Source organism: Mus caroli, unplaced genomic scaffold, assembly GCF_978045245.1.
Source record: "Mus caroli unplaced genomic scaffold, Mus_caroli_1 scaffold_18, whole genome shotgun sequence".
Classification (NCBI taxonomy): Eukaryota; Metazoa; Chordata; class Mammalia; order Rodentia; family Muridae; genus Mus; species Mus caroli.
Window position 1 is genome coordinate 67,181,030 of NW_028227273.1, and position 25,691 is coordinate 67,206,720.

Sequence of the window (25,691 nt, forward strand, 5' to 3'; positions counted from 1 at the left end):
AATGCAAGCCAATCATGCTCTGTCGCAAGAGCCTTTCTTTTCCCACTGAGCCATCTTGCCAGCCCAATTTAGATATTTTCAGTCCAACCAACAGGAAGAAAACAATAGCCTCCTAAGTCTCTAAGACATGGCTAGAAATATGGACTTGCTCTACTCTTTTCCTCTCTGCCTTTTACAGTTCATCACCTGTCCAAACCACTTCAGCTACACACCTTGGCTCAACTAAAAGAGAAGCCACACTCTGAACTCTAACTGCAAGAACTAAACACATCCAACTTAAGTTTCCCACAAGTTTCAAGAGTTTTATAAGCATTAGAGGCTTACCTACTTACTCCTCCTCTTCTCACCCTGACCTGCCTTCTCTGTTCTAGGTACTCCCACATCACATGTGCTCAGATTTGTTTCATTTTTGCCAGACCCTCCAAAACTGAGACCTTTCTTTTTACAAAAATTTAGCTTAAGCCAACAAGTTTTAGAGTCCTAATTCAAGCAGCCAATAGATAGAAGACCACACCTTGTTTGTGGCTCTTTGGGCAAAGAAGTTGGGATGGAAGCGGCTTCTAGTCCTTTAAGTCTCAGTTACCAAGTCTTCCTTGTTAACCTCTGCTGCAGAGTCACCAAGCCATCGTAGCTCTTTTTTGATCCCTGTGCCCAAGGGGTTCCTACTTAGAAGTCTCTACCTGCTTATTATTTCTACATTTCTTCCCAGTACTCGAACTGGGGGGTGGGTGGGTAGGTGGTTGTGAAAATCAAGCATGAATAGAAATAAGAGAAAGTTTGGATAAGAAAATATAAGCTCCTGGTTTTTATTTCAGTGATTGCTTCAAACTCAAAGAGACCAATACAAAGGAGTTGTCTCCGAGCACTCGGGAGGCAGAGGCAGGCGGATTTCTGAGTTCGAGGTCAGCCTGGTCTACAAAGTGAGTTCCAGGACAGCCAGGGCTATGCAGAGAAACCCTGTCTCGGGAAAAAAAAAAAAAAAAAAAAAGGAGTTGTCTCAGCCTGATGTGGTACTGTACGCCTATGATTCCAGCATTTTCAGGGCCAGAGCAGGAAGATTGTGAAACTGAAGCCAGCTTCACCTATACAGCAAGACCAGGTCAACAGAAAGAAAAGCTAGACACATGCATACACATATACACATACACATACACATACAAATACACACACACACACACACACACACGCACGCACGCACGCACGCACGCACGCACGTACGTACGTACGTATGTGCTTGGATGTCGGGGGGGGGTTAAGGTATAAGAATATGAATATACCACTCTTGGATGCATTTACAGAACATACAAATGCGTGTACTTCTATGTGTGAGACAAAAATCACCACTTGTCAACTCTTGTAAATGGGAAAGTTGGGAAGCAAAATATTAGAATACCAAAAATAGGGTTTGGGTGGCAGATTAAATTTTCGGGTAATTCATTCTGTCCTCGTAAGGCCAGCAGGTTTAGCAAGTAGCCTACTTACCCACCATGCTGCTTGTGTCAAGCTCACTGAAATCTTCAAGGCTACTGCAAATAAGGAAACCAAAGAGCACATACTCACATCTAGTTAAGGACAGAAATAAGCTGTCTTTGAAGTTAGTGAGACAAGCTGTGTTAAGATGCAGAAGGCTTCCAGCAGCAACCCCATGCCCTTTGTATCATCACAGAGAATCACACTGTACACTACTCCACATGGGATTTACCTGAGGCATTTCCAAGCCCAGATCCTGTGAGTCCAATTCCAAACTTCTTCTTTTTCTTGTTTGTAAATTCCTTTCCAGCTTTACTTTTAGTTCCAAGATCAAAGATGATTTTCACAATAAACAGCAGATTTTCCCAGATACCTTCACTTCAGTTCAACTGCTTGGGTCACCACTTTTTAAAAAAATAAATTTGCGGTTCTGTCAAATAACAGAAAGTAACTTCACTGAGCTCCACTGAAAACAAGTTGACCTTTCAAATGAACATTAATAAATGACACTGTGCTTTAAATAAGTCTTAGAGTTGAATTTTCAAGAATTTCGTTATGCTGTAATATCTACTATTCTGAAATATACCCTTTAAACATTGTTTATTTCTGAAATAAGGTTTGTCAATAACCAACTAGCAACTGAAAACAATGGCATGCACCTAATGTGTGTGGGGCAGCATCTGGAGATGAGACAGGAAGATCACAAGGCTGGGCTATCCTGAACTACAAAACAAGTTTTAGGCCAGCCCAGGCTATTCAGAAAAACTCTATCAAAAAGATAAGTAAAAAAAGTAAATTAGTAACAGTATTTAAAAAAAAAACTTTAATATATCCTTATCTTTCCTATGATTTGAAAGATATATTAATTCTTGTCAAGTTTTTATTCCCTTTACCATTGTTGTGAAGAAATAAATCTTAACATTTTACTGTATAATCATCGACTATAAAGTGATCTACAGTTTATAGATCTTATAACCTACACAACTGACATGAATAAACAGAGAATTTGACATATCCTCTACAGTAAATGTAATACTTGTAGATTCATCAACATTATGTATGATTTATATATGTGTAAAAGCTGTCCTTTAAAAATTACTGGGCTGGAGAGAGATGGCTCAGCGGTTAAGAGCGCCGACTGCTCTTCTGAAGGTCACAAGTTCAAATCCCAGCAACCACATGATGGCTCACAACCATCTGTAATGAGACCTGATGCCCTCTTCTGGGGTATCTGAAGACAGCTACAGTGTACTTACATATAATAAATAAATAAATCTTTAAAAAAAAAATTACTGTTTTAGGCTGCAAGGAGCTCTCTACTTATTGCCCAGTCCAGTTCCCTCATAAAGTATACTTAGGAGCTATTGCTCCCAAAGAAAGACCAAGTTAGTCCATTTTTAATGGCATGCATATGGTAAATGGAACAAGAGCTACTTTGCACAGTATTTCCAAGGGTTGAGTTAAGCTGACTATAAGCACTTGGCATGGGGTCTTAAAGAGGTGGAAGCTTTCTTTCCTTGCTTATGAAAACCTTAATGTAAAGAAACTGAAAAGCTACACCCACCTTCATCCTCTCCAAAATGTGACTATTGGGGTATAATCTTAGAACCAACATCATCAACCTGGATGTATTAGAAATACAGAATCCCAGGCCCTAATCTCACCACCAGAACGCACACTGGAACGGTGGAGTTCAGCAGTGCACTTTAATATGCTCTCCTGGACTCCACAGGGGCTAAGAACCAGTGTCCTGGTCTTGCTCTACAGTCCAGACAGAATGTCACTTCTTTAAAAAGAAAAATGGGCCGGGCGGTGGTGGCGCACGCCTTTAATCCCAGCACTTGGGAGGCAGAGGCAGGGGGATTTCTGAGTTCGAGGCCAGCCCGGTCTACAGAGTGAGTTCCAGGACAGCCAGGGCTACACAGAAAAACCCTGTCTCAAAAAACAAAAACAAAAACAAATAAATAAAAAGAAAAAATGCCATCACTTCTTAAGTTGAACTGCCTTCTGCAGTTCTCACACTCAGCAGATTAGAGGGTAAGAATGGTACATGGCTCTGATTTCAAAGATGTTTTGAACAAATGAGTGTGGAGAAGGAATGCTAATTGTTCACTTAATTAGGCTAATGAATTGACAGTGATTTGTATTTCCTGGATGTCTGCTGGCCCTTCCATTGGGCTCTCTCACTCCTACTTACACTGGTCCAGCTGAGGAAACATTGGCAAGGTAGGCCCAGAAACAGTCAGCAATGCCTTTCACCCCAGTGCAACAGTCTAAAGCCGTGGTTCTCAAACCTGTGGGTCTTGATTCCTTTGACCTTTGGCAAAGGTCTACCTCCAAGAATATTTATATTATAGTTCGTAACAGTAGCAAAATTACAGTTTTAAAGTAGCATCAAAATATTTTTATGGATAATAGTCAGCACAACATGAGAACTGTTGCAGGCAGCATTAGGAAGGTTGAAAACTTATGCGCACAGTTGCCAGACACGCTTTCGCTAGGTAACCTGCTCTTGCTCAGCCCTACAGGTGTGCAGCCTGGTCCTGCTCTGACCTTCCCACCCGACTCCTGGGGGAAAGTCATGTCATCTTTTCCAAATCCATTATTTAGTTCCAAGACAACTCCTTCATGCCATGCCACTCAATCAAATGTACATCAAATTTTATCAAAAGTAAAATCCTGGTAGTCTACATCAGTTGAATTTGGGGCTGCTACTTTCTAAAACCTCAAACTTATCATTACGAACACCAGGGTTTGAAACTGGGAAGAAATAAAAATCCTAGTCAATACATACTTACTGGTGTCTACTAATAATGCCACCTGAACAGCCCAGACTAACAGAGCAGCCAGAAGAGGGCAACTCAGTCAGACACAATTTTCACTTGTACATTACATAGCATTGGGTCATCTATAAATGGAAAAAGAATAAAAAAAAACAAAAACAAAAACAAAAAAGGAAAGGAAAAGACAAGATAAAACCTAATTGGTGAGATGTCGTGTCTGTAATGTCAGGTACCCAGAAAACCTGCAGCAGAGAGTAGTGAATTTAAAGTCAGCCTAGAAGGTATACACAGCAAAAGTCTAGCTCAGAGACAGGGAAAAAAGGCAATGAAAAACATGACATGAAAACAGAAAGGAGGGGGCTGGCAAGATGGCTCAGTGGTTAAGAGCGCCGACTGCTCTTCCGAAGTTCAAATCCCAGCAACCACATGGTGGCTCACAACCATCCATAACGAAATCTGATGCCCTCTTCTGGTGTGTCTGAAGACAGCTACAGTGTACTTACATATAATAAATAAATAAATCTTTTAAAAAAAAGAAAGAAAGAAAGAAAAGGAAGGAAGAAAGAAAGGAAACAAGCAGAAAGGAGACTATTTAAAGGCCGGAATGGGGTAGAACAATGGAGGGGGGGGGATGAACAAAGTATAATTACACATATGTACAAAGGTGATGTAATGAGACCCATTACTTTATACGCTAACTTTAAGGACTAATTAAAGGGCTGACCAGATAGTTCAAAGGGCTAAGACACTTGCTTCTCAAGCCTGAGTTCCATTCCCAGAACCCACATAAGAGTGGAAGGAGAGAAGTGATTATACAAAGCTGCCCTCCAACATCCATGTGTACACTCTGGCATGCACAGACACAAAAAATTGAAAGGGCCTGTGCACACAGCTTTAATACCAACTCTTAGAAGACAGGTAGGCAGATTTCTAGTGAGTTCCAGGACTGCCAAGACTACATAGCAAGAGACCTTGTCTTAAAATAAAATAAAGCCTTACCATTTAGATCTGCGATGTGGGTGATTTTACTTTAACAGTGTAACAAGAGTGGAAGAAAAGATAAGGTATCTATTCTATAGCATTCACCAACACACAGCATCTCCCATAATGAGACACTGCTCTAAAATTGTACCCCGATAATGACCAGCATTTAAAAATGGGTCATTAGTATCTGCTGAGTCTTGAAAAAGCCCAGGTACTAAAAAGATGGCAGAATAACACTTAAGGGAAGGTCTAACTTGAACTTAAGGGAATGTTTACACTTCATGGGTCTCAAAAATATTCAAATTTTTTATATCAAAATACATCAAAATCAAGGGTTATAATTTCTCAAAATGTGGCTAAAATACTTGTTACAAGGTATACTTACTCAACCAGAGGACAGTTATGGTTTGGAAAACACTGAACAAAACTACCTACGGCCATCACTATGGGACTCCTCAGAACTTTAAGGAGCTTCTGTGCACTGTACATCTTAAGAGCTGAACACAACACGTGCCATTTCCTAAAATTGTTCATGAAACTTTCCTCCAGACCCCAAAGACTACTATTTCCAGATAAAATACAAACAAGGAAAAAGTTCAAGTTTTCCAGTAACTCCTTCTTTTGCTTATAGCACACTGGCTTTCCAGTTCTCACGACAGTTGTGTATGTGTGTGTTTATCAGAGACAAAACTGCACCATCAGAATATCTGTCAATAGAATTTTTGTACTTGGGTTTCAAAAAAATATTCAGCAACATTTTCTAGGTATCATAATCACTTCTGCACCAGAGAGCCAGTTCTCTAAGGCAGTGGGGTCAGTAAACACTGAGCAATAACAGTACACCAAGAAGATAGTTCCACTCTCTTTCACAGCCCTGTCCCTGCTCTCAGACTTTTCATTCTCCAAACATATGCTAAGGCTTACTATGGATGTTAGACAAGGCAACAGCTAAAACAAGACAGTACACACAGTCAAAGGTCATCTTACAGAAGCTCATTCCTAGTTCTCTGCAAACTACTCATCATAAATGACGTCAAAAGCAAATCCAAGAGTTCACTGCTGAGCCCCAAGACCATCTCCTGAGTTTTGCTATACTCTCTAGTCACATCAAGAAACATAGAAGCCTCTTTATAGACTATTGGAACCGTGGTGGCTCATGCCAATAATCCCAACACTTGGGGACTGAGGCAGAGGGATCACAGCTCAAATTCCAGGCTAATCTGGACTACATAATAAGTCAGTCTGTCTCTTAAGATAAAAAGGAAAGAAACACACACATATACACAGAAAGCCCTCTTTATAAATGTAATAGCTTATGAATGAGGAAGCAGATACTATACAGTCAGAACTCCTTTTTATTGCCTTGTTTTAGGCCACTGACTCCTTTTAATAACTTAAAAATAGCTCCTCACAGTAAGTGATAAAGTGCTTTCTGAGTCATTCAACATCACCGGAACAACATTTAAAATTTTTGACACACCCAATAGTATAGCTATTATCTAAAAAAAGAAGAAAAATAACAAGTAGCCGGGCAGTGGTGGCGCACACCTTTAATCCCAGCACTTGGGAGGCAGAGGCAGGTGGATTTCTTTTTTTTTTTTTCTTTTTTTTTTTTATTTATTTATTATATGTAAGTACACTGTAGCTGTCTTTAGACACTCCAGAAGAGGGCACCAGATCTCGTTACAGATGGTTGTGAGCCACCATGTGGTTGCTGGGATTTGAACTCTGGACCTTCAGAAGAGCAGTCGGGTGCTCTTACCCACTGAGCCATCTCACCAGCCCGGCAGGTGGATTTCTGAGTTCGAGGCCAGCCTGGTCTACAGAGTGAGTTCCAGGACAGCCAGGGCTACGCAGAGAAACCCTGTCTCGAAAAAAAGAAAAATAACAAGTGTCGAAGAGGACAGGAATAATCAGAACCCTCATGAACTGTTTGCTGGTAGAGATGCAGAATGACAAAGATGGTAAGGGAGAATCTGGCAGTTCCTCAAAAAGGTTAAAGGATTATCACATGATCCAGCAACTCTATTCTCGACTTAAACAGCAAAACCCAGATAGATGTGCACTCCCACATTCAGAACAGCATTAAATTAAACACACGAGCCAAGACATGAAAACAACTGAAATAGCCATGCATGGACACACAACAGAATATTGTTTGACCATAAAGATGTATGCTATTCTAACAGATGCTACAACAAACCATCAACACAGTATGTGAAGTAAAATAAGTCCAATACAAAAGGACAACTGTATGACTCCACTAATATCACAAGCCTAGAACAGAAAAAATTCATAAAGATAGGAAGTAGAATGGGGGTTGCCAGGGGCTAGAAGTTGTGGTTTAATGGACAGTTTCTGTTTAAAATGGCACATATAAAATGTTCTGGAAAAAAATGGTGATGGCTATACAACACTGACAATTACACACTTAAAAATGGTAAAATGGTACCAGGAATGCTGGCTCATGCCTGTAATCCCAGCACTCATGCATGAGGCAGAGGCAGAAGAATTGGCATTAAGTTTGAGGTGAACCATAATAACACAGCAATTAACAGATCAGCCAGGATCACACAATGAGAACCCATAACAAATGTATTTTATATTTTAAGCTGTTATTAGTAACATATTATAAAGAACTTGTAAATAAAAGATATCACACAGAAAGATTAGAAAGACTTGAAGTTTATCCATCTCAATGAGCAGAGTTAGAGCAACCATGCTGAAGCTTTGAGATTCACTTTGGATTTACACTTTAACAATCTACTATATTGGGCTGGAGAGATTGCTCAGTGATTAAGAGCATTGGCTGCTCTTCCAGAGGTTCTGAGTTCAAATACCAGCAACCACATGGTGACTCATAACCATTTGTAATGGGATCTGATGCCCTCTTCTGGTGTGTCTAAAGAAATCAATGGTGTACTCATATACATAAAATAAATAAATCTTTTTTAAAATTATTATATTTTTATGTACTTATCCATCACACATAAAAAAGTCTATGACAGTTAAAACTAGAAAAACAATTAGCTTTCTAGCTTTTTACCTTTTCTCATAACTCATGTGTCCATTACTTGAGTTCCATTCTTTCTTATCACATATTTGACCTTTCTTGATGTCCTCTGTGTTATACCCATACAGGCTAGGAACTGATGAGAAGACATGTGGATTCCTTCTTTCTGAGATTGTGTGGCCTTAATACAGTATGCACCAGATTTTCATTATCCATTTACTTGTTGATGGACAACTAAATTGGTTTCAATTCCTTGTTATAGTGAATAAACCAAAAAATACTGGAAGGTATGTGCACAAATTTCTAAGTATTTTAGGCAAGAAATACCAATGCATTATATACTATTATGTAATTCACAGACCACTGTTTATTTTGATCTGTCCTAATCTTTACTAGTCTGTATTCAAGATTTTTTCCCACCTGATAACAGAGGTCTTAGTATCTGTTATCTTTAAACTATACACACTAGCCATTCTAAAGTACATTGCTCACATCTACTATGCCAGCATTCAGTAAGCAGAGGTAGGAAAATCTTTGTGAGTGTGAGGCCAGCCCTGTTTATACAAAAGTTCCAGACCAGCCAGGTTATGTATTGAGAGATCCCAGCTCATAAAAACAAACAATGGGTGGAACTTTCCCAATAACTAATTTAAATAGGATTTTTCCAGAGGCTTAAAGGAAGAAAGGAAGGGAACAAAGGAACAAAAGTTAGGAAACATGTGAAGGAAGGAAAGTAAAAACAGGGGAACAGAGGAAGAGGAGACGGTAAAGCAGAAGGCTAAACTATTGATTTGGATATGTATAAAGGTTATACAATGGGTGAACCACAGAATTCCCTTGTTTGGAAAGAAAAGCAGCTTACCAGTCATCTAAGTACCGTAGCAAACCAGAGCCCACCTGCCACACATGGTTCCATCCTGCTACACTTCAGTCACTCTCTTTAACAATTCTTTCCCTTTTGAAAACTACTCTACTCTGGTCAAAATAATCCTTTAGACATTATTAATTTAGCCACTGCTTGCTAATACAGCAGAGCTAAGAGGTCACAAGACTTAGACCATTGACAAAGCAAAGGCCTCTTTTGCAAGGATGCACTGAGGGCAAGGGCAAGGTCAAGAGTCCCACACAACACAGTCCTGCCTTGTGGAAGAACTTCACTACAGTTTACACTTTGCTAGAGTCCTTTAGACTCAAGAATTTACAGACATGTAAATCCCCAAATAGACAATTACGGATTATATCAAGAATTATTATCATAAGACTCTCATTGTTTATTTCTCAAGTTCTACTGCTGGTAGATCTCAGAGACAGACAAGGCAAAACAAGACAAAGAAAATAAATTAGATACATATTAATTTTTTTAAGATCAGAGAAGTGGACTGGAGAGGAGTTGAGATTAGTATGATAAAAATGCAGTGTATAAGTGTATGAAATTCTTGAAGAATAAATATTAAAAATGAAGATCAAAAGGTCACTTGAGTAGCCCAAACAGTATTGAGCCACTGTGCTCCTTCTGCACTGCTACCCTGTAAACCCCTTTATTGAAGTCAATTCAAATATTCTACTAGCTTCACAGAATTTTAAAAATACAGGGGCTGAACTAGGTTTGCAACCAAAAAATATAAATAAGAAGAATGAAAGCCACATTTTGCTGAAAATTTCTAGGAACTAAGAGTATCTTCAGGTCTCAAAGGTGCTTTCTCTTGGGGCTGGAGAGATGGCTCAGTGGTTAACAGCACTTGTTAGCGAGGCGGTGGTGGCACATGCCTCTCTAGAATCCCAGCACTCTGGAGGCAGAGCAGGCAGATCTTTAGACAGTCTGTCTACAAAGTTCCAGGACAGCCAGGGCCACAAAGAGAAGCTGTGTCTTGAAAGATGAAACAACAAAAGAAACACGTTATTACAGAGGTTCAGTTCTCAGCACTATCATGGTGGCACACAACCATCTGTAACCCAGGAGTTCCAAGGGATCCAAAGTCCTCATCTGACATCTGTGGGCACCAGGCACATGCACAGTGCAAATGCATATACGTAGGCAAACCATTCATACACATAATAATCTTTTTTCCTTTAAAACAAAACAGTGATTGCTCTCCTTGAAGTCTTGAAGACTTCTCACACTTTGTTCAGTTTCTTTGGAAGGCTAAAGGCCCTTTTAAGCAATATGGAAGACATTAATGAATCAATTTAAGTTAGATTGGAGGGCTCCTTCTTATTTCTAAAAACTCATGACTAGAAGACATTAGGGGAGTTCCATAGAGCCTGTGTTTTCTATTTAACCTGGTCCAGAGCACAAGGGCGGGGTAAATTCTTGACAGAAGCAGAGACTTCATTTCTAACCTAGCTACTCTTAGTGATCGCTATTGACAAAATATTCAGTTTATAGTTGTACTGCTGTTTACAGATTCAAAGTACATGTTAGAATCTAGTGAAATAACAGGAGTCACTGTTTTGGTAAAATTATACTGGTGAAAGTTCATCACTTTCCCATGTTGTCTATTTTATACTAATTTTAAAAACACACTTCAGCAAGAGAAAGAGATCTGCCTAAGGTCATTAACTAAATGATGCCTCTGAACAAACCTACCACTACAGACACTGTACTCTCAATTCCCCAATGTCTAAATGATTCCCAAATTCCCTTCAACCTCTACATACACATACATGTGCCTACCACCTTCAGCTAGGGTATCTCTGTGCTAATAGCCCACCACCTCACAGGTATTGTGCCAGCAATTCCATCAAAGTACTCCTACTATAAAACAGAACTCTCTCTCTCTCTCTCTCTCTCTGACAATCGGGTGTAGAGGACTGATCTTAGCTTCAACTCTTCCCTGACCATCTTACTAAATCATGTTGCTGATTCATTAATAAAGACCTACTAAGCACACAAAGACATCCATGGAATGTAATCTTTACTTGGCGCTCATTACCTTGAATCATTCTAACATTTGCCTATCCAGTTTTTCTCTCTCTAGTCCTTAGGCTTTACTTCTACTTTTGTTATTTTGAGACAAGGTTTCATTGTATAACCTTACTGGCCTGGGACTGGATCTCACTATGCAGACCAGGCTGGCCAACTCACAAAGATCCTCTTGCCTCTGCCTCTCTGGGATTAAAGGTACATGCCAGCCACCAGCCACTGTCCTATTTCCCTAAAGAATCTTAGGCTGATCTTGACTCAATCCTTCTGCCTGTGCCAGTTGGATGCTAGATTACAGGTATGTGCTATCACACCTGACAAGAGGCCTATTTTGAAGTTAATCTCCCTTGCCTGCCAGATCTTACTTAGCACTGTACTCCAAAGTCTTCTGTAATATCTGAAATATTCAAGATAACAAGTGAAACGATCTTCCCACCCCTATTGTCCACTTTAACTAAACATGAATATTATACTGACCTCACCAGCTTCCCTGGCACCCTTGAGATGCTTACAATCCAACTTCACTTCCCCTAAGGCTCTCCAACAGTGAGACTTTGGTTTGTGTATTTTGTTCATGTTTTTCTTCTTCCCTGCTTTCACTGACAGATGCCTCTGAAACTAATCATCATATTCCTTTTGTCTATTTCACTATAGTACCAAAACCAATAACAGAAACTGGGAAGCTTGGCTGACAATGAATGAAAAATCTCCAAAGATCCTTGGGGACAATGAATCAGAGGTAAAGCACTCTGACTTTCATACTCAATGAGGTCACCAGAGAGAAGTCTAACATTCAGTACTAACTTACTGAGCACTCTGTATGTGTGCCAAAGCATCTTATAACAGCTTCTTAATTTGTCTTTAAAATACTAATATGTGATAGAAAAAATATTAAAAGTCGAACTCTTAAATTTTTTAATTCCTAGAACCCTTGAGTTGATTTTAGAGACCTGCAATAATTCTTATCTAAGAAGTAAAGGGTGAAGGAATAAGATTTAAAACGTAGAAAACCAACTCAACCCTTGCTTAGAACTGACATAGATATCATTTGTTCAGACTGTTTAAAATAATCCATCTCCCTTAACAGATGGCTTTCTCAATTGTTCTACAGAAAGCTACAGAAAACAGGAAGAGAAACTGATTAAGAACAGTAGTGTAGCAAGACAAGGAGACACCTGAAGGCACCTTCACAACTCTAGTACTCTTGTCCTCAGTGACTTGGGCTGCTCTTCAAAACTCACTGTTTCCCTCTTTTTCAGATTTCGCACTTTTCCATGTTAGCACAAGCTGTAACATGAGCCTGGCACTACAGCAACAGGGTCTGTGACAGGTTAGACACAGGGCTAGAGGACTGCAGAATCAAGTTTGCAGTCACCTCTTCTCAACTGAAAGACAAAAGCTGAGTGTTGTTTTGCTTAGTGCCCAGAACGACTTCTATGATAAGGAGATTCTAGATTAAATACTCTGCTTAAGATGGACATAGTGGCCTATACTTGAAATTCTTACACTAGAGAGAGGCAGAGGCACCAGCAGCAGCATGATGATTTCAAGCCATCTTTCTTGAGTTTCAGTATGCACTAAATTAAGACCCTGTCTCAAATACTAACTCTATGAGCTAGAGAGAGAACATAATAGTTTGGGGCTCTTCCAGAGGACTGAAGCTTGGGTCCTAGCACCCACTTTGAATTGCTCACAACTGCCTCCATCAAAACCCACATTCATGTGACATACACAGATATATACACACACAAAAATAAATTTTCATGGGGTGGGAAACTGAGGCTGGTGAGATGGCTCCCTGGTCAAGAGTACTCAGCAGCTCTTATGTCTAGAGTGGGATTCCCAAAACCCAGATCAGAAACCTTACAACGACTTCTAATTCCAACTCCAGGATCCCAGGTTCTGGGCCAGCTTATGCTACAGAGTGAACCTTGTCTCAAAAAACCAAAACAAAGAAAAGCTCAAACAAAGACAATCCTAACAACTACCATGCAAAAAAACTGGGTTGGTTTGTTTTGAGTCAGGGTCTTACTATGTAGCCTACTATGTAGAACAGGCTACTGGCTAGCCTAGTCTTCCTCCCTTTTCAGTTTACTTTTCTTTTGTTGTTGTTATTCTTTTTGTAAGACAGCCTCACTATTGCATAGCCAGTCTGGTCTCAAACTAATGATCCTTATGCTTCAGCCTCCAAAATGTTGTGATTAATCACCATGAGAGGAAAGGGTTCTATTTAAGTAAATATTGGGAACATCATTCCAGACATTTAATTGCCTTTTTATGTAAGAACTGCTCCATCTTACTTTGCAGAGATATTGTAATTCTGTATTAAACTGTATAGCCAGAACACAAAAAAAGACAATAAATGAAGGCCATTTTCTCAGATTCCTTCTTTGGCATTTAATCAAGTTCTTGGGATTGTGCTGTTATAAAGTTATAAACCCAAACCAAGTTCAGAATCTAATCCTGAAACTTATTCAGAACCGAGACTGTGACACAAGCCTACAATCCCACCTTCCTCAGGCAGTGGTTCTCAATCTGTGGGTCAAGACCCCCTTGGAGGCTAAATGACCCTTTCACAGGAGTCACATGTGAGGTAACCTGTATATCAAATATTAAGATTATAATTCATAATAGTAACAAAATTGCAGTTATGAAGTAGTAACAAAAATAATGTTATGGCTGGAGTCCCCACAACATGAAGAACTGTGTTAAAGGGCTGTAGCATTGGAAAGGTTGAGAACCACGTTTTACGGCAGAGAAGAACTATAATTTTAAAAAATACATTTACTCAGTCCATTCAAGGTTATTAAACACTCTTGTCTCTGTTTTCTGAGTGTGATTGTAAATTATGCTGGCTTAATCAACAAAATGATCTTAGAATTCACAAAACAGTTCACAAACCTGCAAGCTAATTTCTAGAACCCACGTGTTGTCCTTTCCCCTCCAGATATGTGCCATGATGAGCTCATGCATATAAAATAAAATGTAAACCTGGGGGTTTGAACAATAACCGAGTTATTATGCTCAGCTACTTAAAAGGGGAGGAGTCCTACCAGCAGAGAGTGCATTTCAAAGCAGAAGACTAGGTTGAGGATGTAGCTTAGAGAGAATGTAGCTCTGCTGGCAGATTGGATACTTGCACAGCGTACACAAAACCCTGGGTTCCACCCCTAAAACCAAATAAACCAGACATGGCAGTGCAAGCCAGTAATCCCAGCACTAAGGAGATTTAGGCAGGAGTTCCAAGATCAGCCTCAATACATAGTGAGTTCAAGGATAGTCTAAGATATGTGAGACCCTGTCTGGACAGTAAATAAAACTGAAGGTAGAAATTAACATTTTAAAGCACAAGTATCAAAATGGACCACAGCCAGAAACCAATGTCCATAGAATGTTTCTGTTTAGTTCCTACAGAAGGGTTGCTTACTTTTGGGGGAGGGGTTAACATTTTAAATTCAACCACAGCACTTAATGTAGACATTTCAATTAAAGTTTCTAATCCCTCCTATCTCTCTCTGGTAAGCATCAGACCAGACAACCCCGGGCACACACTGCTAGGACGATCACAGAGCCCTGCGGAGACATTTCCTCCACACTGTGCTCTTTAGCTTGCCCCACTTTCTACCCAGACCATTTATTTACACATAGGTGGCTAAGGGGAAAGACGCTCCAAACAACAGACCTCACACAAAGCCAATTTATGAAGGGAAACTACATGAATTTTCTTTCAACAGTTCTGCAGAGATGCCAAGTAAAAGGTGGTTAATATTAGAAAAGTTATTTAAAAGACTAGCATGCCGGGCGGTGGTGGCGCACGCCTTTAATCCCAGCACTCGGGAGGCAGAGGCAGGCGGATTTCTGAGTTCGAGGCCAGCCTGGTCTACAAAGTGAGTTCCAGGATAGCCAGGGCTATACAGAGAAACCCTGTCACAGCTTAGATGCCTATGTGTATAGGAAATTCCATTGCTGACCATAACAAGACAAACCAATTTCATGCCTGGGGCCAGTGGTGAGAGAAGAGGGTTAACTACCAAAGAGGAACTATGTACAGAATTACAGATTTAGTCACAGCAGTGGCTAGATTGGTAGTATTTATTAAAGCTCAAAATTCTGTGAACTTTCTTCTATTTTTTTCTTGGTAGGGGAAGTAGGCAAGAGCAGTGTTGAATCTGAATGAAGATTTATTTATATGATATTCTTTAATAATGCTGATTTTAAAGAAGTAGGTGGCACATGCCTGTAATCTTAGCACTCAAGAGACTCAGAAGGGTGGACTGCCATGAGTTCAAGGACAGCTTGGGCTACAGAATGTTTCAGACCAACCTGGGTTACATTATGAGTCCCTCTTTCAAAAAGCAAATAAGGTATATGTAGTGGCACACTCCTTTAATCCCAGTCCTCAGAGGAGAGGTGAATTTCAGTGACTTCTTAGCCAGCCTGATCTACAAGTGATCATGCTAGCAAGGTTACATAGTAAGACCCTGTCTCAAAAAAAAAAAAAAAATTAAGTTTAAAAAAAATGAAGGCTGGCTAGGACAGCTCAATGGAGCTTGACGTCCACCAAGCTTGACGATCTGACCCACATTGTAGAAAGGGAGAACTGACTCCTCTGAGTTTCCACCACATGCACACCATTGCAAACGTGCAACACAGGTACACATTCATAAATACATGCAACAGAAATAAAAGTAAAAGCCGGGCATGGTGGCGCACGCCTTTAATCCCAGCACTCGGGAGGCAGAGGCAGGTGGATTTCTGAGTTCGAGGCCAGCCTGGTCTACAAAGTGAGTTCCAGGACAGCCAGGGCTACACAGAGAAACCCTGTCTCGAAAAACCAAAAAAAAAAAAAAAAAAAAAAACCAAAAAAAAAAAAAAGAAATAAAAGTAAATTTAGAAAGGGTAATATGTAAGTGAAACAAAAATTTAAAATTATTTAAAAATTTAAAAAGCAAGACGAAAGAAGTAAAACCTTGTAAAAGAAAGGAGGGGATCTGAGCACCTATACATCGGGAAAGAAGCAAAGTGGTGGTGTGGGTAGACACTAGCCAGAGACTAAAAGAAAAACTAAAAACTAATGCAGTAGTTAAATGTGGTGGAACATTCCTAAAATTCTAGCACGAGAGGCTGAAAAATAACAAATGGCCTAAGTTTAGACACACACACACACACACACACACACACACCTCCAAAACAGAAAGCACTGTGAAAAGAGACCAACTAATCAAAGTTAAGAGCATGTGGGGCTTGGGGTGAGGGGAAAGAAAAAAAAAAGACACAGATCTCAGAAACCTAACCATAGAGCTGTCATCTTCTCTCCTACTCCATAGACAATTCACTTCTAAGAGTACGGGCGAAAACCTTACTAAAAAATCAGTTTAAAGACCTACTGGAAAAGGCTAACTGGTGATGGTGCATGCTTTTAATCCCAGCATTTGGAATTAAAGTGGCTAGAGGATCTCTAAATCAGATCCCCAGCACCTATGTAAGTCAGGTGCTGGTGCTGCGACTGTAAGCTCCGAACAGGGACTATGTGTGGTGAGGAAGGCAAGCAGTTCCCTGGAGTTTACTAGCCAGCCAGCGAGCCACCTCCACGTTCTGAGTTCTGTCTCAAAGTAATCTCCCTTGCACCCTTCCCACTCTTGGGGAATCCTTTTTTCTTTTTCCTAGTAAATCTGTTCACTTTGCTAAAAATGGAAAGAAAATGTGATGGGGGAAAGATAGCTCAGTAGGTAAAGGTGTTTGATGTGCAAACCAGTTACTCTGAGTTCAATCCCAAGAACCTACATAAAAGTGGGAGAGAGAACCAACCCGCCCACAAGCATCATGCATGCTCAAGTGCAGAAATAATTTGAGAGTGACTAAGGAAGACACTTGAATAAAAGTATCACTTTTATCCACATATACATTACAAACACATGGCACCATGCGCATGCTCATGTGCACATACATACAAACATACACACACACACATACCACCAGATAGTAACATTGTAAAAGTCTGACTTTAAATTTTTTCATTTTATTACATTTCTTTGTGTGAGTGAACAAATAAGTCGGAGGAAATCTTAGAGGAGACTGTTCTCTTTCCACCCGAGGACTGAACTCATGGTATCAGGCTTGTGATAAGCACCTGTAGTCACTTAGCTATCTATCCCCTCAGTTCTCCTTCATCTGACTTTATACTACACTAAGCCTTGTTGTTTTCAAGGTGTTCTGAGTCTCTATTTAAAAGATGTATTTACTGTGTTTATGTGTACAAGTGTTTTGCCTGGATGTATGTCTCTGCTCCAAATGTAGGAAGTGCCTGGAACAGCCAAAAGAGGTGTACGATCTACTGAAATAGGAGTTACAGATAGTTGTGAGGCGGCATGTGGGTGCTGGGAACTACATGGGGGGGTCCTCTGCAGGCACAGCCAGTACTCTTAGCCACTAAACTATCTCTCTAGCCCTTCTACACAGAAATTTATAAACAGAAATGCATACTATCCCTAACTCCTCCCTCACAAAAATAAAGACTTCTTTTTAAGTTTTATTCTTGTAGTGTTTCAAATTCCTCAGTGAACAGCAAGTCTGCAATAGAGAAGGTGACAGGTCCATCAGGAAGAGCAAGCAGTAGCAAACCCTCAGACACAGTATTATACTCAAGGCACATGGAGACATCCAACAAGTGTTTGCCTGTAGTGACACACACCCAATAGTCAGGCAGTTAGAGTTCTTGAGTTCCGGGCCAGCCTGGTCTACAGAGTGTGTTCCAGGACAGCCAGCGCTACACAGAGAAACCCTGTCTGGAAAAACTAAAAGATGAGCAAGCTCAGCAAAGTACTAAGACACTGGCCTTTAAGCCCAACACCAAGGAGAGAGAGGCAGGTGGACCTTTGTGAGTTCAAGGGCAAGCACTGTTACATTACATAGATCCTATCTGAAGAAAGAAAAGATATTTAATTGAAAACACAAGTCTCTAACACAAGATATCACATCAGTGTTGGTATTGAAAGGACAAAATAGGTAAACATTGTGTTTCATGCCTTTAATCACAGAACCTGAAAGGTGGAGGCAGGACTAGTGGGACCTCAAGGCCAATTTCAACTATATAGAGCACACGCCTAGCCTGAGATAGTCTCAAAAAAGACAGATGGAAAGAAGAATTGGATAAACTGGAACTGGTAAATCAACAGCAGCTTAGAAAACTGCTTACAGAGTGACTTCAGATACAGAGTTTGGGAAGAAAAGTCATAAACTTGGTGAAAAGCAGACAAGAAGTGGCTAGTGATGGAACAGAACAGCATTACAGACATGAAGTAACACTGAAGTCCTCTGCAAATCTCCTAGTCTACTTTGTTCCAAAAGTATGACTCAAACTAAACCAGCAAGAATGATTTTACACTCTGGCAAGATGGCTCAGTGAATAAGGCACTTGCTACCAAGCCTGACAATCTTGAAGTATAATTCATAGGTCCCACACAATGGAAAGAGGAGGAGAAGCTCCTGAAAGCTGGTGCCTGATCTTCTTGTGCACACTGTAGCACATGTGACCTGTACACACAAATTCAATACAGTTTTTTTTTTTGAAAAAGGATTTGTGTCCATTCCCCCCCACACACACACACACACAATCAAAAGGGACCTTGCTATAAAAAAAAAAAAAAAATCGGGCTGGTGAGATGGCTCAGTGGGTAGGAGCACCCGACTGTTCTTCCGAAGGTCCAGAGTTCAAATCCCAGCAACCACATGGTGGCTCACAACCATCCGTAACGAGATCTGACTCCCTCTTCTGGAGTGTCTGAAGACAGCTACAGTGTACTTACATATAATAAATAAATAAATAAATCTTAAAAAAAAATCATCACAAACCGGATGTAGCTTAGTGGCACATACCTTTAACTCAAGTACTTGGGAGGCAGCGGCAGGAAGATCTCTCTGAGTTCAAGGCCAGCCTAGTCTACATAGACTAGTGTTCCAGGACAACCAGGGCTATGAAGAGAGACCCTGTCTCAACAACAACAACAACACCCAATTATCACAAACCAGTAAAATGCAAGGCTCTCTCAAGCATGGTAGTGTACACCTACAATCCCCTACTGGAATGGGAGATGTAGGAGGATCAGGAATTCAAGGTCATATTACTGGATACATAATTTGAGTTCAACCTGGCCAACAGGAGACACTATCTCAAAAAATATAAACAAACAAACAAACAAACATCACACAACAAAAGTTGTAGGCCAGTTCAAAGCCAGCCTGGAATATATACCAAAAAGAAAGTCTCAGAAATGGGGTGGGGGTGGGGTGCCTATAAAACAAACAGGACTATATTAATATATACCAATAGCTACTTTAAACAGTTTCAAAACATCTACATGGATATTGTGCCCTATGTTCATCCAATGAAACTTTCTCAAGGTAGGAGATATATATACAATAGACTATTGATCCAATACTATCTGAAGTGTGTATTCACATTCTCTGCAATTTCTCTGCAAAAACTTCAAACTCAAGGCAATATTTTTAAAAACAGGTTAACAATGACCATGGGCTACTAATAGACACACCTTACCTCTTATAAAGTTTCATTGGTATACAGTCCAAATACATTTTCTATACTATCTTATCAGTCATCACCATACAAACTGCAGAGGTGAACAGCCACCACAGAGATTATTCAATATTTACTATTTAATCCTACGCAGGGAAAAGTTCAACTACTCTTGTTCTGGTATGATTAGAACAACTAGGCACTGTGGCACATCACTGTGACTCCAGGAATTCATGAAGCTGAAGCAGGAAGATCATGAAGTTCAAAGCCAACCTGGGCAACACTGCAAGGCCCTACCTCACAGAACCAAACAAAATAGTGTGATAGATTTATGACCAGCCAATGTGTTTACCTTAAAATGAGACACTACTATATGTAGTAAAAGTCAGTGAGACCTTTGCCAAAACAGCCACGTACAAACCTAACTGGAAATAAGCCTATACTAATGACTCTCAAAATCCTATCATCAGTCTTGACTAAAAATTAAGTTTTAAAAGCTAACAGTGAATTCAGTTTACTATTTTAAGAACCACTACACTGCCAAGTGTGGTGATTCACACCTTTGATCCCAGCACTTAGGAGGAAAAGGCAGGCAGATATCTGTGGGTTCAAGGCCAGACTAGACTTCACGATCAGTTCCAGGACAGGGGGTGGGGAGGAGAGGGAGAACAGCACAAGAAATAAAAACTACTACACTACACTACGACAGTTAAATAGAATGTCTCCGTCTTCACATTATCCAATGGATTTAGTCACCACCACCAAGGACCTTAATCAGTTACCCTTTTACAACAGAACTTACACCTATTAGGTTATTTTCTTCATCAAAGTTTATTTTTCAGTTTGTTATACAACATACAAAATGTCAAGGTAGGTGGAGAACCCAATATTGCTCTGGAAGTATCTATTTTTCTATTCTTACTATACTAGAAATTCCTGAGCATAGTGATACTTATCTGTAGTCCCAGCAGGAAAGAAATGCTTGAGGACCAGGAATTCAAAACCAACTGGACTACAAAGTAAAACACTAACTCCATAACAACATTTTGTAAACCCCAAAGTATATTAAACATATGAAAGAATTTTAGCCAAAAATAATCTCTAGTGTATTATATTTGCCATTCTTAAGAAATTACCAGCCGGGCAGTGGTGGCACACGCCTTTAATCCCAGCACTCGGGAGGCAGAGGCAGGCGGATTTCTGAGTTCAAGGCCAGCCTGGTCTACAAAGTGAGTTCCAGGACAGCCAGGACTACACAGAGAAACCCTGTCTCGAAAAAAACAAAAAACAAAACAAAACAAAAAAAAGAAATTACTTCATGGGGCTGGAGAGATGGGTCAGCGGTTAAGAGCACTGACTGCTCTTCGGAAGGTCCTAAGTTCAATTCCCAGCAACCACATGGCTTCTCACCATCTGTAATGAGATCTGACTCCCTCTTCTGGTGTGTCTGAAGACAGCTACAGTGTACTCATAAGAAATAAAAAAAAAATCTTGAAAAAAATTAGTACATAAGCAATGAAAACTAACTTTTCAAACAAAACAACGAACACCCCTTGACTAAGTGTTCTAGGTACCATCAAAACAACTTTGCTTGGTTTTAACTTTAGTCAGACCTTTCATAACTGATTGTAGCATTAGGATAGTTTGGGACTGAGCAATACAACATTAAGTGATAAAAATATAAGTAATATTTTACTTACTATAAAAATTCTATATAGCTGGGGGGGGGGTGGCCCACACCTTTCACCCTAGCACTTGAGAAGGCAGAGGGAAATGAATCTTTTTGAGTTCCAGGTCAGCCTGGTCTACGAGTAAGTTCCAGGACAGCTAGAGCTATGTAGAGAAATGCTGCCTGAGAAACAAACAAAAAATAAAATTAAAAATTATATCTAATTTTAAAAATATATCAAATAACCCGGGATTATATTTTTACCAAGTTTTAACAAAACTGAGGGTCAGTCACATAAAACCAATACCAAAGTTGATGAAAATTTATTTACTATTTGTTAATATTCTTCAGCTCAACTCTTGAAGAGCGGCCTAGGGTGATATATCTATGATGTATACCTACTCCTAAGTACTTCACCAAAGATGTATCAATGGCCTGCTACCTTTGACAATATGAATGAGGTCACAGGTTATAAACGCATCTTAAAAGCTTTAAAAAGCATTTAACAAGGCTAATATGGTGCCAAAACAATTCCAATTTTGTATCCACATTTTCCCCTTTGGTGTATCTCTCAGCTTTTTAAAACTAGGCAACACTGAAAATTATTTTAAAGTAGAATTAAAGTGACAATCATTTTACCATAGGTCACAAAATTTACAAAAATTCCTATTTCTGCTTTTGAAAAAATAAGTCAGACCTTCATTTTTTTTCTCACTTGCTGGTACTGGAAAGACAAAAGTCTAAAGACTCATCAGACCTAAATACTTTTCTCAAGGCTGTTTTCTCATGAAGTTGATGTATGTTAGCTTCCAATTTCTGTGAGTAAGGGAGACATATTAAGAATTGAAACACAAGAGCCTGATCTTTGGAAGATATCCACGTTTCGGGGGAGGAGGGGTGGGGGGGTGGAGGATAGAAACGCCGCTCACTCAATTTTGTCTGCTTTTCCAGTCCCAATTTTTTTTTTTTTTTTTTTTTTTTTTTTTTTGCAATACCCAGAAAAGCAGAAGTTCCTCTGAATGCCTGCCTCTACACGGGAGACATGGTATAGAAACACACCCCTAACTACAGAAATACCTCCTTAAGGTAGTCTTAAGATTCAGGCCTGCTCAGAAATAGCAAAACGGTTTGCTTTCTTGGGTTAAAGGAGGGCGATTAAAGGGTTTGGCGGCAGGATCTACCAAGCAGCGGAGGGCCGACCAAGAAGGAGAAGCCAGAGACTGAGCTTCATCTAGACCCAGGAACCGCCCCCTGGGAGGCTAGACTGCCCTCGCTACTTCCCTGGCCGCCTCCACTCGGGAGCGGCTGAGCCGGGTCAGGCTCCTCCGGGCGTCTTCCGGGTCCCTCCGGGACTCTAGCCCACACCCGGCCCGCCCGGCCCGCGCCCGGCTCGGCTCGGCTCCTCGCCCTTTGCCCCGTCTCCGCCCCGCTCAGTGACAGCACCCCCTCGTCCCCAGGCCCGTCCCCTCCCATCTAATATGGCCGCCCTGCCGGCCCAACCCCCAGCACAACCTAACTTACTGGGGGGCCCGCGGCACCGCCTCCCTGCGCCCATTGGCGCCACGGACCCCATCCGCCTCCTCCATTGGACAGCATTGGCCGCCACTCGACAGCGAGGGCTCCGCCTCCGGGCTTTTCAAGCTGCTTAGAGAGGACATATAAACAAATCCCGAGAGGGAGGCCCCCGTCCCGCAGCCTCCGGGGAGGGGCCGGGGGGAACAGCAGCCCCACGACGCCCCTGCCCAGAGTTCTCCCGGTCCGCTCCTCCGTCCCGGGCCTTCCGAACACTAGCTGTGCGGGTCTCCCTCACACGCCCCTCTCCTCTCCTCCCTCCCGGCCCCTCCCACCCGCTCGCCGCTCTGACAGGCCGGTTGCCGGCAGTCGCGATCCCCGGTTCCCGGGAGCGCAAAGGGCACGGCCCTAACGGGGTCGCCCGCCCGCGCGCGCCCGCCCTTTATATAACCGTCGGCCGCGGGGGCAGCCCGATCCGGCTCGCATCAGCGACCCCATTCCGCGCGCCCTCGGCCCGGCGGCCCCCGCCCCGCTCTCCCGGAGCCGGGCACCCGCGCCTCTCACCCGCGGTTCTCTGCCGCCGCATCCCGCCCGCCCGTACGACCGCTCGGCACTCACCTGAGACTGAAGGCGGTTCAGGCACTGGGTCCGGCCGCGCTTACGCGGCCGCGGCCCGTCTCCATGCTGCCTCGGTTTGTTTTGTTTATGTCCTTCCTGACGGGTTCCCGGAAATCGCGTGACTCGCCCCCCTCACGTGGGCCGCGGCGAGGAGGAGGAGGGAGGCGGGGGCCCGCCGCCCCAGGCCAATCGCGAGGCGCCCTGAAGTCTGGCCAATCAGGGGCTCGGCCCGGCTGGCGCCCGTCACGTGACACCAGAGGGGCGGGTTGCTGGGGAAAACCAGGAAGAGAGGGCGGAGCGGGGGCTAGGAGGCTGCTGCTGAGCGTGGGCGTGGGCCGCTGGGGATAGCGAGCAGCAAGCTCGCGTTCGTGCGTGATGTTCTTTTCAGAGGCTTCCATATTCAGTCTGTAGTCTCAGAACTAAGATGATGGCCAAGGAGTCCAAATGCCCACTTTACAGTTTAACTGAACCACGGGGCATTACAGGAATATTAACTAGTAGGGGGCTGCATCGACATTCTGTTTAGTAAATGACGTACCTGTTCCCCGATTGAATTGGCCTTCAGTTGTTTGTTCATTCATCAACTCATATTTATTGAGTCTGGATCCCCAGACCCAGAGTCGGCTGCATACACCTTTGGGATAGGACCTGTATTCAGCTGTAGAAACTGCTACTAGATGCTTTATGGACAAAACTGTCTAACCTGTGATAATGTGATGATTTATGCCTCTTAATCCTGTTGATATTTTATCGGATGTGTAGTTTGTGGTAGGTTCATTATCCCAAATAGTTCTCCCAACAGACACATACGATAAGAGAACTATTTTTTTAAAAAAATACAAAAACAAACCTCAGGAGAATTATTGTTCAAGGAAACAACCTACCTAATTATAGCAGCCTGTGTTTCCAGAATTCTCTTTAGACTCTGGATCCTCCTGTCTTAGTCTTCTAGGTGCAGGGTTACAGGTCTGCACCCGCACACACATATGGACACAGAAAAACATACTTTCTTAAGCAGGGGAAAAGAAGATTAAAGGACAGAGAAACCTCATCAGATTCCCTTCAAATAACAGTTTTCCCTTGGGAGTACTCGGGGCTTCAAAGCAGTCGAGGATGTAGGAAGGGGGTATTGTGATTGACCCCTGTGATCTCAACACTGGAGATATGGAAGCAGGAAGATTGAAGTGTGTTCTTAGCTACACTGAATTGCATGCCCGGGCGGTCTTCATAAGACCAAGTCTCAAAGTAACCTTCCGCTCTCCGCCAAATTAAGACTCCCCCTCCCCCATGCACAAAGACTCAGGCAAGTGGTAGATCAGTGGTTCTCAACCTTCCTAAAGTTCCTCATGTTGTGGTGACCCAACCATAAAATAATTTTCATTGCTACTTCAAAACAGTAATTCGGCTACTGTTATGAATCGTAATATAATGTGTTTTCTGATGGGCTTAGACTACCCCTGTGAAAGGGTCATTGGACCTCCAAAGGGGTCACAATCCACAGGTTGAGAACCATTGTGGTAGCGTCTCACTATCACCGTCATGGTCTGGGATGAAAGGTGATGACACACACCTGTGACTTCAGCAGGGAGCCTGAGGCAGGTGTGTCTCTGTTCAGGGTAAGTGTGAACTACATTGTAATTTGCTCCTTGGTTCAAAAGCAAGCAACCACGGATTTGGGGATAAAAAGTCTGCCTAGATCATAATCCTGAAAAAGGTTGGGTGGGACTAGCAACGCCCCTTGTCCTATGTTCTCCATGCCTGGCATATTAAATAGTGAGTCACTATGTTACAGGCTTAGTAATAACCTGGATTGGAATCCTTGCTTCACCACATGTGAACCAGGAAGCTAAATTTCTACCTATGTAAAAATGGGATTGGTGTAAGAACTGGGTGAAATAATTTACATAGGGTTGGTAAGATGGCTTAATGGGTACAGCACTTATCACACAAATGTGAGGACCTGAATATGAATCTCCAAAACCTATGTTAAAGCCGGACGGGTGAGGCATGCTGGGAGACGTAATTCTGAGAACCTCAGCTCGGTCTCAGCCTGAGAAACGCAACATTGTTGTGAGCACTCAGGCCTGCCACAGCCAAAAATACAAGCAGGGAAAAATACAAGCAGGGACAGAGGCTGAGGCCGGGGGATTTCTGGGCTCAGGGCCAGCTTGGGGAACACATGGAGG

The 25,691-nt window shown here is 41.8% G+C and overlaps 1 protein-coding gene across 2 annotated transcripts in view; it reads right to left on the bottom strand.

Annotated features, from left to right (window-relative positions):
* Positions 1-23,606, bottom strand: part of Crebrf (CREB3 regulatory factor) — a 59,205-nt gene extending 35,599 nt beyond the window's left edge. Inside the window, exons 1-3 of one of the 2 annotated variants that reach the window (XM_029471005.2) lie at positions 23,506-23,606; positions 1,703-1,900; positions 1,483-1,526 (exon numbers count right to left, since the gene is read on the bottom strand). Coding sequence is in view for 1 of the 2 variants with exons in the window: in XM_021185961.3 (XP_021041620.1) it covers positions 1,703-1,711 (9 nt within the window). In the remaining variant the exon portion in view is untranslated. The remainder of the gene's footprint in view (positions 1-1,482; positions 1,527-1,702; positions 1,901-23,505) is intronic. The other variant, XM_021185961.3, reaches the window with a different exon arrangement.
* Between the last annotated feature and the right edge of the window lie 2,085 nt (positions 23,607-25,691).